General features: G+C 43.1%; 1 protein-coding gene across 3 annotated transcripts in view; it reads left to right on the top strand.

The window, feature by feature from the left end:
* ANO3 (anoctamin 3) overlaps positions 1-14,849 on the top strand; it is a 183,733-nt gene that overhangs the window by 62,640 nt on the left and 106,244 nt on the right. For all 3 annotated transcript variants that reach the window (XM_075567281.1, XM_075567282.1, XM_075567283.1), the window contains exon 2: positions 1,659-1,853. In XM_075567281.1, coding sequence (XP_075423396.1) covers positions 1,659-1,853 — 195 coding nt within the window. The remainder of the gene's footprint in view (positions 1-1,658; positions 1,854-14,849) is intronic.

Here is a 14,849-nt window from a genome sequence, read left to right on the forward strand (position 1 = left end):
CAGTTACAGACCAGATTAAAATGTGAGACAGCCTTAGTTTTGAAAGAACTTAAACTGGTGGTGGATGTGAGAGTCTCCGGTAAACTGTTCCAATTTTGGGGGGCACAGTAAGAGAAGGAGGAGCGGACGGATACTTTGTTGAGCCTTGGGACCATGAACAGTCTTTTGGAGTCTGATCTCAGATGATAAGTGCTGCATGTGGTAGGGGTGAGGAGCGTCTCACTGATTAAAGACACTAAATCTGTAAACAAAGACAGTGAATCAGGGGAGCCTGGTTCAATTCCCGGTGTCAGCTCCTTGTGACCTTGGGCAAGTCACTTTATCTCCCTGTGCCTCAGGCACCAAAATGTAGATTGAAAGCTCATCTGGGCAGGGACTCTGTCTGTAACAATCCTATGTGCTGCGTACCGCGTGCTATATTGTAATTGCGCAGTATTTTGAGTTCCATTGGGAGCGCTATTTGAAGCGCTATTTGAAATTAAGTTATTATTACTTAGGCCCTATAGACTTCTAGGCTTTGAAGATAGGTATGCCCTATATAATATACTGTATGTGAAATTACTTCCCTTGTAACTGCAGTTACATCAAATAGATCAGTTTATTGGGTTTAGAATCCATCTTAATCATGTTGTCAGTTATTACCAGTGCGCTGGAGAAGAGAAATTACGTTTAACATTCACAATGTTTTTAATTAAATACTTAGTTAATTTACAATATATCAAGTTTCTTCGATGGGATTAAAGTATTGGGTTTAGACAAGTCCAGTAAAGCAGTACTACACGGGATTCACTTCTGTTTGCAGTTATAGTGGCAAACACAGTGTACTGCACAAATAGGGAATCATGTCCCTAATTCATCCTAATTCGATATGCAGTAGATGCACCAGTGCGTGCTTTAGGCGTAAGAGGAGCCCTTCCAGCACAGGAAAAAAGTGGCTAGTTCAATTCATACCGTAGGACTGTGTGTTTTTGAAAATAAAATGTAAGTTGCAGTCCTACATGAATTCTAGACTCATGGAACCGTTTATTGCTTTGATTCCCAGCATGCAGAGCAAACACTAGACACAGTAACCAATGTCCTACAGCACATTCTCACGCTCCTCTGGCTACCAGGCATTGCAGTGACAAAGAGAAAGATTCAGACAAATGCAAAACAAGTTCATATTTAATTCTTCAGACTTAAATGACAATAATGTAACTAAAGCAAAGAGTGAAAATAAATACAGTTACAATGTAGCATAGACAATTTGACCTACAGTACTTGTAAAAAATGTTGCTACTTCACAAATGTACTGTAGTACAGAAGAACATAAACTTGTAATCCACATTTGTAGATTGTTTCTGATACAGTATCTGCGTGACTGATATCCTCAGTGTATTCTGTTGGAGCCAATCTGTGTGTCCATACCTGTAAGCACTACATAAAACACAGTGTATTTGGAAGGTATCGGAAAGGTGGAGCAGGGTAACAGTATCAAAATTCCTCGCCACAAATATGTTTACGCATTTGTGTTAATATTCGCATACACCGTCTGCAGAATGACTTGCTGAAAGTAATAGGATTTATATTTTTTTCACTGGGACCTATTTCTGTTTTTTTTTTTTTTTGTAACACAGGATGCATTAACAAAATAAAAAAACATGTTTTCACTGTTTTAGGTATGTTTAAAAGTAAAAGTGGAACTGAGAAAGAACACCAATTAAATCCCTCGAGGGGAAGTATGCCATGTTTAGCCCAGAGTCAAACTCATCCTCAGCATCTGAACAAACACTCTTCACTACACCAGCAAAATCGGGTCCAGCCTCAGCCTGTTAGCGAGGGCTCATCAGCAGTCGATGTGGAACAGCAGAAAGGTGAGTTGTATTGATTACTGTTCAAGGTCAAATTTTTGGGGGCATATTGCATTGTGACAAAGGCCACCCGTACAAGGAATGGAGATTACATCTAGGTGTGCATCCGAAGCAAAGTCTGAGTGGGTGTACAGTATATGAGTCCAAATGTGTGCTGTAAAAAATAACTGTAGGAAGATTATGATTGAGGCATGTAAAAATACACTAATATAAAAACACATTAAAAAGAAATCATTCTACTTTATGCAATTGCACTTTTATCAATCATAGCACCTGTGTTTTCGTTGCATTTTGTCAGCATCAGCTGCAGAGTGTTTGGAGTTTTATTCATTGTAATTCAGAAATGTATATCCCCACAATAATCATATCACTGTTAAGTCAGAATGTTAAATAAAGGACAGATCAAGTGAGTGCAGATACTTTTTTGTTGTATAATCAAACATGAAGTGTAATAAACCCACTGTAAATACCCCATCAAATGTCGATTTTAGGTGACAAAACAAGAAAGCCAATGAAGGTTGATAATGATTGTGATGAATTTAGGATGTTTTAAAGGGCCTTAATTAATACAATGTCCATAATGCCAGACATTTGTGCATATACAGGTAGGTACAGCACAATGTATTATGCAAATAAATTGATTTATTGATTAAATGTACATCTCTGGGACGTTTATCGACCTGGAGAGACAAGGTCACATTCTCAATTGCTCCCTCTGCACTATACAAATGGGATCATTTATAATAGTCTTGAGCTGAAAAACTGGGGTTACTTCCATTGCACCCTATTTAAAAAATAAAACAAATCCTGGTTTCTATGGACATAAGCGCCTCTTCCATTATGCAGCATAGGGGGACACCTAGCCCCCCACAAATAAGGGGGTCTGCACAGGCCCCCATGCTCCTGTCTGAACCAGAAACTAGAAAAGTTCCACAGCACTCCAAGCTGTTTTTTTCAATACAAAAGGGTATTTATTTGACATGAAGAAAAAACAACGTTTTGGCCTTTAAAGTTATCAACAATATTATATTGTTGACTTTGAGCCATTTTTGGTGTGCATTACCTTTATTTTTTGATGAACTGAATCTGTATGTTGCCAGGAACACACAACACATGTCTTAAGAACAGCACAGACTCTCATTACCTCCATTCTCCCCACTCAACATCTTCCATTCTACTCCTCTTTCTGGCTTCTACAGCAGCTGTGGTGGAACTGGGTGCCGACGCAGAAACCATTTCTCTCTTAGCAGCTCTGCACTCGTTCCGCTTCCTAAACTTAGAAAAACTACTGCTACAGTACAAAACATTGGGTGAAACTATTACCCAGGGCGCCCACAAAACCTAACGCCGCCTCTGTGTTTTGGCAGCCAGAAAACTTTGGTGAATGAACACGTCAGCATGATCCGATCTCTTTATTTCTCTTTATTTCATCTCAGCCATTCACATGTGTGTACCAGGAACAAGTACTATATTTATTTATTTATACAATGGTTTACCAGGAGGTACTACATTGAGTCACCTCTTGTTTTCAAGTATATCCTGGGCACAGAGTTCTGATAACAATACATGGTTGCATGAAAATAACAAAGGTTTTATGTTATATTTACAGACATTTCATGGACAGTTGAGATAATGTATGATTATTATTATTATTATCATCAATGTATATGGTACCAACATATTCATAGCGAAGTACAATAGGGTTGGGGGACGGAAAACAATAAAATAACAAACATTAGCATACATTGTAACAGTAGGCAATGAGGGCCCTCCCCCAAGGAGCTTACATTCTATAAGGAAGGGTAAGTGGAAACGTAAGGTATAGGGGGAAGAGAAGGTTGGTGTGTTTCAAATTGTAACAGCAACAGGGCATCTCTAACATCAGCAAAGGGCAGCAAACAGCGGACACCCTTTGGCTGCCACTATAAAAGTGCAGCATCTGAAAGCTACTGGGAGTGTGAAATGCTAAGGACATCAAATCTGCCCAGCAAGTACAAGTTGTTAATTATTATTATTATTACAGTATTATTATTATTAATAATATCATCATCATCATCATCATCATCATCATCATCATCATCATCATCATCATCATCATCATCGTCATCATCATCATCATCATCATCATCATCATCATCATCATCATCATCTCTAATTATGAAGTCGTTCCACTGTTTAAGACAGCAGTGCATCTAAATAATGACCAGCAATACAATATTTTATCATCCTGCTTTGCAGTCTTTTGGCTTTGTTTAAATTGCTGATCCTTAAACGAAGCAGAGGAATGAATATATTGCAGAGCAGTAGATTTCTGGTCTCTCTGCATTCATGGAGTTAACTTCAGTGCTTCCAGAAATGCCCCCAGAAATAACGTATTACTGAATGTCTGCATATAAAGGCTCTCAATAGTATATAGCTGAGTATAACAAGAGTATACTAGAGCAGGGGCATTCAGCTCCAGGCCTCAAGACCCCCCCCCCCCCCCCCCCCCCCCCGACTCCTCCCCTCCAACAGGTCAGGTTTACAGGATATGCTTCAGCACAGGTGTCTCAATCAGTCCCTGCTTCAGTACAAGTGGCTCAAACAGTCTTTCACTGAGCCTCTGATTGAGCCACCTGTGCTGAAGCTGGGATATCCTGAAAACCTGACCTATTGGGGGGGGGGGGGCTTGAGGACTGGAGTAGGACTGGAGTAATAACCCTGTGTTAGAGTATAGAAGATGAGGCATCTTTATGACGCCTCTAAAGTACTGCAATCTGCTGCATTGTTACAGGACTGCAGTCTGCAGCAAAAGCATCTCTGTATTCAGAAGTACGAGCTACAATAAATGCACTGTGTCTGGTGTTTCAACAAACCGCATTTCAGTCCCAGAATCAGCTGTCTTTTACATGATTAAAACACTAATATTAACAATTAACTAAAAGCTGTGATGGTGAATCCTCTACAGCTTTCTCTTTGTTTAAATAAGAAATGGTTTGTAAAGAGCTACATGGACAGAAAGGTGAAATGATAATGCAAACAAGGCTCCTGCTGCCATGCCATGCGAGTGGTATAAATGCAAAGCGATGGGCAAACTACCATAAGAAGGGTTTTATTATACAAATACCTATCATTAAATCTGTGTTGTTAGCATCAAGCTGTGAGATACATGGATTTAAAGATTGGTCGGTTTGTCAGAACCTGTGTTGGGCTGCTTGTTTACATGACCTCGGAGCCTGCGAGCCCTGCCCACTCGCAACCCACCCGAAGGCTTTAGGGGTTATTTGCACCATAGAGCCCCCGCTGGCAAGGTTACCATGCACTCACCCCCCCCAACAGCCGCCGTGACGAAGGCAACACATGCCTTTAAAATGCCCACCTCAGGTATGTCAACATCAAAGTCTTTCTTTTATCCACATTCTGAAAGGGGGAAAAAAATACAGCATACACAATATAATTAAACTCACTCATGTTTATCACACAAAGGGCCGGTTGGGCGGGACTTCCTTCCTGTGACCGGACTGCCTTGCCGCTCCCTTCCCAGTTTAAATCCCCTAAGCCCCCCCCCCCGCCCCCCCTGTGGCATGGTGGGAAGAACAGGGGGGGGGGCGCACAGGCAGAAGGGAGGGAAAACAGTATCCAGCCAGCCGGGACGGGGAGGCAATGTGCATCCTAGCGCTACAGGTGAGGGGACCCCGCAAGGGGAGTTAGGTGGGAAGAGGAGGGAGCCTGGCCCCAGCGGTCATGTGACCCGTCGCTGAAGGGCTCCAAGCTGCTGAAGAAGAGGAGATACGTTGGGAGGAAAGCTATGAGAATTAAAATGTGCACAAGCTAAAGAGAAATAAAAAGATGCTGTGTGAGCACATTCACACGTGTCAGACAGGTAAAAGTATTTCACCATTATCTCTTAGCATACAGTCCTTCCACTGCTGCAAGGGATTCTGGGAAATTACATGAGCTATTTGTAAATGTAGGTGCTAGTCGGAACAGATATGTTAGATGGCCAAATGTAACTTCACACGGAAATATAACCAACAACGACCAGCATGTGGAAAGAGTTAAATAAAAAATATGCACAAGAAATGTGTATAGGCTGCACTCAAAGTTAGTACAAATATAATAAAGTATTCAGCAAGTGTTAAAAACATACAGAATAGTCCTGTCCCCACTACCTATAGAGCTATATGTGAACCAGGGAGAGTATATGCAGCACACACAAATCAAGTACTGTTCTTGCTTGTCCTACACTTAGGGCCTCATGCACTAAGCGCCGAAAAAATCTCTTCGGCAAGTGTTGCCGATAGGCATGATTTTGGCGATTTGCCCTCGCAGTATTCAGTAAGGGCCGAATCCATGCCGATCCCTGCCGAATCTCTGCGAAAGCAAAACGCCGATGAGTCAGTGATAAAAAATCCTGGCTCCCGATAACCTGGCGATAGGCCGTTTCTGCCGATATGTGTTTGCAGCAGAGAGGGACCCGCCGCTCTCTGCGCAAACATCGGCAAAATAAAAACATATCAAAACAACTTTTACTCATAGTGTACATGGGCAGGGGGTCTCCGGAGCTGAACCGCATTGGTTTCAGGTCCGGGGACCCCCTGCTTCCCGAGATACAGGCAGCTTTATGAGGTGCCGGTATCCCTCTGCATTGAATTGTCCCGATCACGTGGCCGCGGAATGTAAACATAGCAGAGGGATACCGGCACCCCATAAAGGGGCCTGTATCTCGGGAAGCAGGGGGTCCCCGGACCTAAAACCAAAGCGGTTCAGCTCCGGGGACCCTCTGCACATCTACACTATGAGTAAAACACATATATAAATAAACAATCATTCCTTACCTTTGCGGCTATGTGCTGTGGTAACGAAGCAGCATGAATGTATTTTTAATAATAGTGTACTGTGAGCAGGGGGACCCCTGAGCTGAACCGCATTGCTTTGTGGACCAGGGACCCCCTGCTTCTAGAGTTACAGGCCCGGTATGTGTCATCGGGTGTCAGTGTCGCCGCCATCTTTATAGCACCCCATTCGCGCCGTGTCCGCTATAAATATGGCGGCGACACTGTAACCCAAACTGGGGCCTGTAACTCGGGAACGAGGGGGTCTGTGAGCCACAAATCAATGCGGTTCAGCTCAGGAGCCCCCCTGCTTCCCCACAATATTATTAAAATACATAAATGCTGTTTCATTACCATAGCAGATAACCGCTAAGGCAATGAAGGGGTTAAGGCAGAATAACATTTGCCCCCAATAAACATTGCAATAAACACCATACACACCCTGTGTATTTAAAATACATAAACACCAATCAATATATTAAATACATATAGCACCCACCCATTTCCGGCTGCCACGATGAAGGCCATCCTCATCTTCATCCTGGCCATGCCCCCTCCGCTGCTGCAAAACAGACACAAGAATGAAAACATCCAATGAAATGTCCCCTAACCCCTTAATCACCATAGCGGTTATTAACCGCTGCAGTCATTAAGGGGTTAACCCACCTTCACCCACTACTCGGGAGGCTTACATACCCTCCCACACAAACCCCACCCTGTGAGGCCTAACCACCCTCACCTACTACCCACAAGGGAGGCCTACCCACATACCCTTGGGGCCAATACCTCCTACACCCACCCCCAGTACCCACAATAAAAACAATACACTGCCCCAAAATAAACATCATTCTATTCATTAAATACATTACCCACCCCTGTGCCTCTCCAACCCCATAAATACATGATTTATTCTTTTACATACAGGGTTCATACCCCAGCCCCACGCGGGTCGCCGGTGGGTTGGCGGGTCACCTGACAGACCTACAGGGTACCAGCAACATGTTTCACACAGGTTCTGGAGGCCTGTTGGTGGGACCCGCAAAGCGCCATGGCCCCCAGGTGATCTCCTTGGGTCACCGTGGGCCACAATTGTGTCCCCACGGTAGGCCTGTGGATGTCTGCGGGGCCTCGGGTGCTTTTCACGGGGGTCTGGGGAACTCACGAGTGCTCACTACGGGTCCGAGGTGCCCCCACGGATGTGGGACCACCGGTTCATCCCTGCACCTATGGGTCCACGGTGCACCCACAGATGTGGGACCACCGGTTCTTCCCTGCAGACAACGGGTTCGCAGTGCCCCCACAGATGTGGGACCACTGCTTCATCCCCGCAGGTGTCACCCGTGGAACCACCAGCCTGATACCCGTGAGATACCCGAGGAGACCGCAGGTGGTCTCCAGAGGTCTCACGTAGAACCAAGGAACCAACCCTGAATGTAAAAACCTGGCCTATACATTCAATACATACATTCCCCCCCCCCCCCCCCCAACACCTACAGTACAATAATGTGCAAAATAACAATTATCCAGATAGGGATAATAGATTATTTGCCCATTATTAAACACATTAACTAGCATATTAAAATAAATAAAGTACTACTGACCTCATCAATAAGAAGCCCCCATCGCCAACAACATCCTTGTCTTTCGTTGCCCACAAAATACATAGGCAATACATAGCCAATACATTGCAATTACATTCAGATATCAATTAACCCCTTAAACACCTTATCGGATAATAACCGCAAAGGTAATTAAGGGGTTAAGCCACACTGGCCCGATACCCACCCTTCACCCATTCATTTGTACAGTGGCTTCATCATGCAACTATATATATATATATATATACAGATATATATATATATATATCTATATATATATATATATATAGATATATATATATATATATCTATATATATATATATATAGATATATATATGTATATATATATATATATATATATGTATATGTATATATATATATATATAATATAATATATATATATATATATATATATATATATATATATATATATATATATATATATATATATCTGTATGTATGTGTATATATATATATATATATATATATATATATATATATATATATATATATATATATATATATATATATATATATATATATATATATAATACTGAGTTAAGTTATGGTGAGTAAAAAAAAGTGACAAAAACCCTCCACAGGAAAGCAAATATAGCTGTATGCTCATCTGCATGTCTTAGGCAGGTTGCAGACCTGCCTAAGACATGCAGATGAGCATACAGCTATATTTGCATATATATATATATATATATATATATATATATATATATATATATATATATATATATATAGTTGCATGATGAAGCCACTATGTATATATGTATATCATATGCATATATATATATATATATATATGCATATATATATATATATATATATATATATATATATATATATATATATATATATATATATATATATATATATATACACACATGATGAACCAATATACAAATAAATGTAGAAGGGTTATCAAAAACATGCTGTACTACAAATACAACTTCTCCATACAGACACAATACAATAAAATCAATTTCCTTTAATAATCCAATCTGATCTTCCAATCAAAATCCTCAAATGCCAATCAAAAGCCACAAATGCCACTGAAAACATTGCATTTACATTGTATACATGATGCTTACAATCTATGCACATATACATTCTGCAAATGAATGTTAACAATAACATATTCCAAACAAAATACCAATACATCCAAACAAGTGTAATATTTAAACCAATCCAGTAACCACAAATCAATTAGCATTCATTAATTAAATCCCTAAACAATTTACATTCCATCCCTAACAATTAAACAATTAACTAATTCAATCGTTGAACAGAACAAGTTATCCTCTGAAAAAATATAAGTACCAACAAGAATACAATATACAAAAGCAAGCCTCACCCTGACCTAAAGTACACAGTACAATAGCAAAAATTACATCTATCTAATTTTAAAATACATGACACACACATTTATGCATAGCCGCATAGCCAAAATAATTTAAAACACAGCAAATCAAGCTTTTAAAACAACATCATTTCTTACCCTGTATGTATATATCGATCTAGCCTTGTGAGCCGTCCCAGCACTCGTACTCCACACGCGAAGAGAGTTCCCTGCATCACTGACGTCACACGCGCAGTCGACAGCGGGTCTGTGTGCAGTGATCCTCTCTGTCGCGCAAAGAGGAGATTTCAAGTTGCGGACGGCATTGTGTATGTCTCTACACACTCATGGAACATGTGAGTGTGGTTTTTACTGTTTTTAACCTGTATTAAAGCGTGTGTTCGTATTACACTATATTGTATCTATCCCTTATTCCATATTCGTGGGGGTGCATTGTCACCACCACCGACGCCGCCACTGAACGAGGTGTACTCCAGCTAACCATCCCACGTGGGGTCCGTGAGAAGAGCTGATGTGAAGTGGATCAAGCACAGATTCTCTCCACTGAATATGCAGGCGTCCATTATGTGAGTAAGATTCTTCATAGCTAGAGATAGGGACTGAATGTGAAAACACGCTACGCAATCAAGTGTGTCCATTATCTGTTATTCCAGATGCTGTGAAAATTCACACCAAAAAGACATCTTCCCATCTGAAACATCTTCACCAAGCCCATCTTCCATCTAAAAGATCAGAGACTGCCTTTAAGATCATGGTATCTTGGACTTATTAGCGCTAGGAATTTTATTTTGTATGTATATTGTACTGTAGGTGTTGGGGGGGGGGAAATGTATGTATCTCACGGGTATCAGGATGGTTGTTCCACGGGTGACACCTGCGGGGATGAAGCGGTGGTCCCACATCTGTGGGGGCACCATGGACCCGTAGTCTGCGGGAAAGAACCGGTGGTCCCACATCTGTGGGGGCACCGTGGACCCATAGGTGCGGGGATGAACCGGTGGTCCCACATCCGTGGGGGCACCGCGGACCCGTAGTGAGCACTCATGAGTTCCCCAGACCCCCGTGAGAACAAACCGAGGCCCCGCAGACATGTGTGGGTCTGACCCGGGGCTCCCAGACATCCGCGGGCCTACTGTGGGGACCCAATTGTGGCCCACGGTGACCCAAGGAGACCACCTGGGGGCCATGGCGCTTGGCGGGACCCACCAACAGGCCTCCAGAACCTGTGTGAAATTTGTTGCTGGTACCCTGTAGGTCTGTCAGGTGACCCGCCAGCCTGCCGGGGACTCGCGTGGGGCTGGGGTATGAACCCTGTATGTAAAAGAATAAATCATGTATTTATGGGGGGGCACAGGGGGTGGGTAATGTATTTAATGAATAGAATGATGTTTATTGTGGGGCTGTGTATTGTTTTTATTGTGGGTACTGGGGGTGGGGGGAGGGGGTATTGGCCCCAAGGGTATGTGGGTAGGCCTCCCTTGTAGGTAATGGGTGAGGGTGGTTAGGCCTCACGGGGTGGGGGGTTAGTGTGGGAGGGTTATTAGGCCTCCCGCGTGGTGCGTGAGGGTGGGTTAACCCCTTAATGCCTGTAGCGGTTAATAACCGCTATGGTGATTAAGGGGTTAGGGGACATTACATTGGATGTTTTCATTCTTGTGTCTGTTTTGCAGCAGCGGAGGGGGCATGGCCAGGATGAAGATGAGGATGGCCTTCATCGTGGCAGACGGACATGGGTGAGTGCTATATGTATTTAATGTATTGATTGGTGTTTATGTATTTAAAATGGCACATTCACTATTATCCATTGTTGGATAATAGTAATTGTGTGTGGCCATTACTATACTGTATGTGTTAAGGAGGGGGGGGGGGTTATTTATTTATAAGTATGTATGTGTTTTGACATAAATTTGGGGGGGGCACATAATTGGTACTGCAGGCCTGCGGGTAACACCCGAGGGCCCCCGCCGGCCTATAGTATCATTTATGTGCATATATGTGTATGTTAGGGGTTATAGGGGTTGTTGGGGTAATATATATATATATATATATATATATATATATATATATATATATATATATATATATATCACAAAAAGACAAAAGATAATGATACAGCGCCTCTAATATATCCTAAACAAAGCTGTGAAAGAATAGCCTTAAAGTGATTGCACTCAATGGGGTGGTAAGAAGTAAGCTTATAAAATACCATATATTTCAAGGATAAAAATTTTGGTGGCTATAACAACATTTGTAATAATAAAAATAATAATATTTTAAAAAACAGTAAAAATATTACCACAATACAAAAAAGAATTATTTGTACTAAAAAAACTTTAAAAAAGTCCTTTGAAAAAATACAGTCCTGTTCCAAAATTAATGTCTCCAGGTGATTTGCAGCCCGTTTCAAGGGTTCACTACTCCCTGAAATACCTATGAAAAGAAAAAAGAAAACAGGCACACACCTAGTGCATTAACGTAATTGAATCTGTTAATATACGTTTAATTGGTTAACTAATGTATGCAAATTGCCTCCTTATATATACTGTGAAGGGGCACCCAATGGGTACTTCCTGATGAAGTCATCATAGATGACGAAACGCGTAGGGTGTGGTCTGTGAGAAGCCATCACTTGCCCATGATTGTTTGCCTTTGCTGGTCAAAAAATTTTGGTTCCTGCTCCCCCGTGATTTTACTGCTGGCACTAAGAACCTGGTGTTGCGGTTGCTGGTTTCCGGAGGGACTTCCTGTGTCGGGCGCCGGTTCGGAGAGACGTCATTTCCGGTTACCTGAATACACGAAGGAGAGACGCGAGTGGACGCCATTACTCTATCCTGACGGCACTTCTGGCACATGAGAGCTAATTTCATACCTGCTATAATTACCTGTACTCTTGTGAGTGGGCATTTGTTGATTTTAATGGTCAATAAACACTTGTTATTACATTAATTCACTAGGTGTGCGCCTGTTTTCTTTTTTCTTTTCATATATATATATTTATTTATATTTATTTATTTATTTAGATATATTTATTTATTTATTTAGTGTGAGGCTGTTGTGTGTGATTTTTTTTTAGTATGGGTAGCGGGGGTGGGTGAATGGGGTATTAGCCCCAACGGTGGTTGTTTAGGGCTTGCGGGTGGGTAGCGGAAGGCCTTAACCCCTTCATGACCGTAGCGGTATTAACTGCTATGGTCGTGAAGGGGTTAAGAGCACCGCAACCCCCCCGCAAGCCCTAAACAAACAACAAGGGCCAAATACCCCCTTCACCAACCCCGCTACCCACAATAAAGCTGGCACGGTGGGTTAACCCCTTCATTGCCTTAGCGGTTAGCCGCTAAGGTAATGAAGTGGGCTTTACATGCATTTTTCCTGCCTCGGATGCATGCCGGGGGGCTCCGGTGCTGGTATCAGTTCGGGGACCCCCAGTATCAATCACAGACAGGAAAAAGGCCTGATTTTTTCTAAGTGTCGCCCTTGCCAATGCTTCTCCCCACCGACCCGCCAACTTTGAGTTGGCGGGACGATTTGCCGAAAAATGACTTTTCGGGACTGCCGATCAGCTCCAATAAGCACCGAAAACAGGATCGGGGCTACTAAAATACAGCCAATTTAAAAAAGTGCCGAAAGGTGCCGAAAAGTGGCTTATCGCCAGCCGCCTGCTGATAATTTTTTATCTGGGACAAAAAATGCCGATTTGGCCAAATTATCGGCGCTTACTGAATACCAACGGCATTTTTTGGCGATAAAAAACTTTTCTGCACTTTGTGCATAGAGCCCTAAGTTCTAAGTAAATGATTTCTCAAGCATTAATTGTGCTTGATTTTTGTGTGCTGTGAAGGGTGCAATTAAATGTCCCACCTTTCATTCTATACCCTGCCTACAATCCCCCTGGTTCACTTAAATACAAATATTACAGTTACTGTGTGTTCATTTAACTAATGCATATCTGTATTCATCATTCTTTTCTGATCGTGCTCAGAGAAGTTTAGATGTCAAATTTCCATACCCTCCAACTGTACCTTTTTTGCAGGTACTGTACCTATTTTCTTTGTCCTGTACTTCAAAGCCAACTGCACCTACAGTATTGTACCAATTTCTGTCTGTGTGTGAGGGCTGTGAGTGAGCGCTTCACTGCCTGTGTGTGAGAGCTGTGAGTGTGCGCTTCACTGCCTGCGTGTGAGAGCTGTGAGTGAGCACTTCACTGCCTGCGTATGAGCTGAGTGAGTGCTTCACTGCCTGCGTGTGAGAGCTGAGTGAGCACTTCACTGCCTGTGTGTGAGAGCTGTGAGTGAGCGCTTCACTGTCTGTGTGTGAGAGCTGTGAGTGAGCGCTTCACTGTCTGTGTGTGAGAGCTGTGAGTGAGCGCTTCACTGTCTGTGTGTGAGAGCTGTGAGTGAGCACTTCACTGCCTGTGTGTGAGACCTGTGAGTGAGCGCTTCACTGCCTGCGTGTGAGACCTGTGAGTGAGTGCTTCACTGCCTGCGTGTGAGAGCTGTGAATGAGCGCTTCACTGCCTCTGTGTGAGAGATGTGAGTGAGCGATTCACTGCCTGTGTGTGAGAGCAGTGAGTGAGTGCTTCACTGCCTGCGTGTGAGAGCTGTGAGTGAGCACTTCACTGCCTGCATGTGAGAGCTGTGAGTGAGCACTTCACTGCCTATGAGTGAGAGCTGTGAGTGAGCGCTTCACTGCCTGAGTGTGAGAGCTGTGAGTGAGAGCTTCACTGCCTGCGTGTGAGAGCAGTGAATGAGTGCTTCACTGCCTGCGTGTGAGAGCTGAGTGAGCACTTCACTGCCTGTGTGTGAGACCTGTGAGTGAGCGCTTCACTGCCTGCGTGTGAGAGCTGTGAGTGAGCACTTCACTGCCTGTGTTTGAGACCTGTGAGTGAGCACTTTACTGCCTGCATGTGAGAGCTGTGAGTGAGCACTTCACTGCCTGTATGTGAGAGAAGAGTGAGCACTTCACTGCCTGTGTGTGAGACCTGTGAGTGAGCACGTCACTGCCTGCGTGTGAGAGCTGTGAGTGAGCGCTTCACTGCCTGTGTTTGAGAGCTGTGAGTGAGCGCTTCACTGCCTGTGTGTGAGACCTGTGAGTGAGCGCTTCACTGCCTCTGTGTGAGAGATGTGAGTGAGCGCTTCACTGCCTGTGTGTGAGAGCAGTGAGTGAGTGCTTCACTGCCTGCGTGTGAGAGCTGTGGGTGAGCACTTCACTGCCTGC

This window comes from Ascaphus truei, chromosome 12 (assembly GCF_040206685.1).
Source record: "Ascaphus truei isolate aAscTru1 chromosome 12, aAscTru1.hap1, whole genome shotgun sequence".
Taxonomy (NCBI): Eukaryota; Metazoa; Chordata; class Amphibia; order Anura; family Ascaphidae; genus Ascaphus; species Ascaphus truei.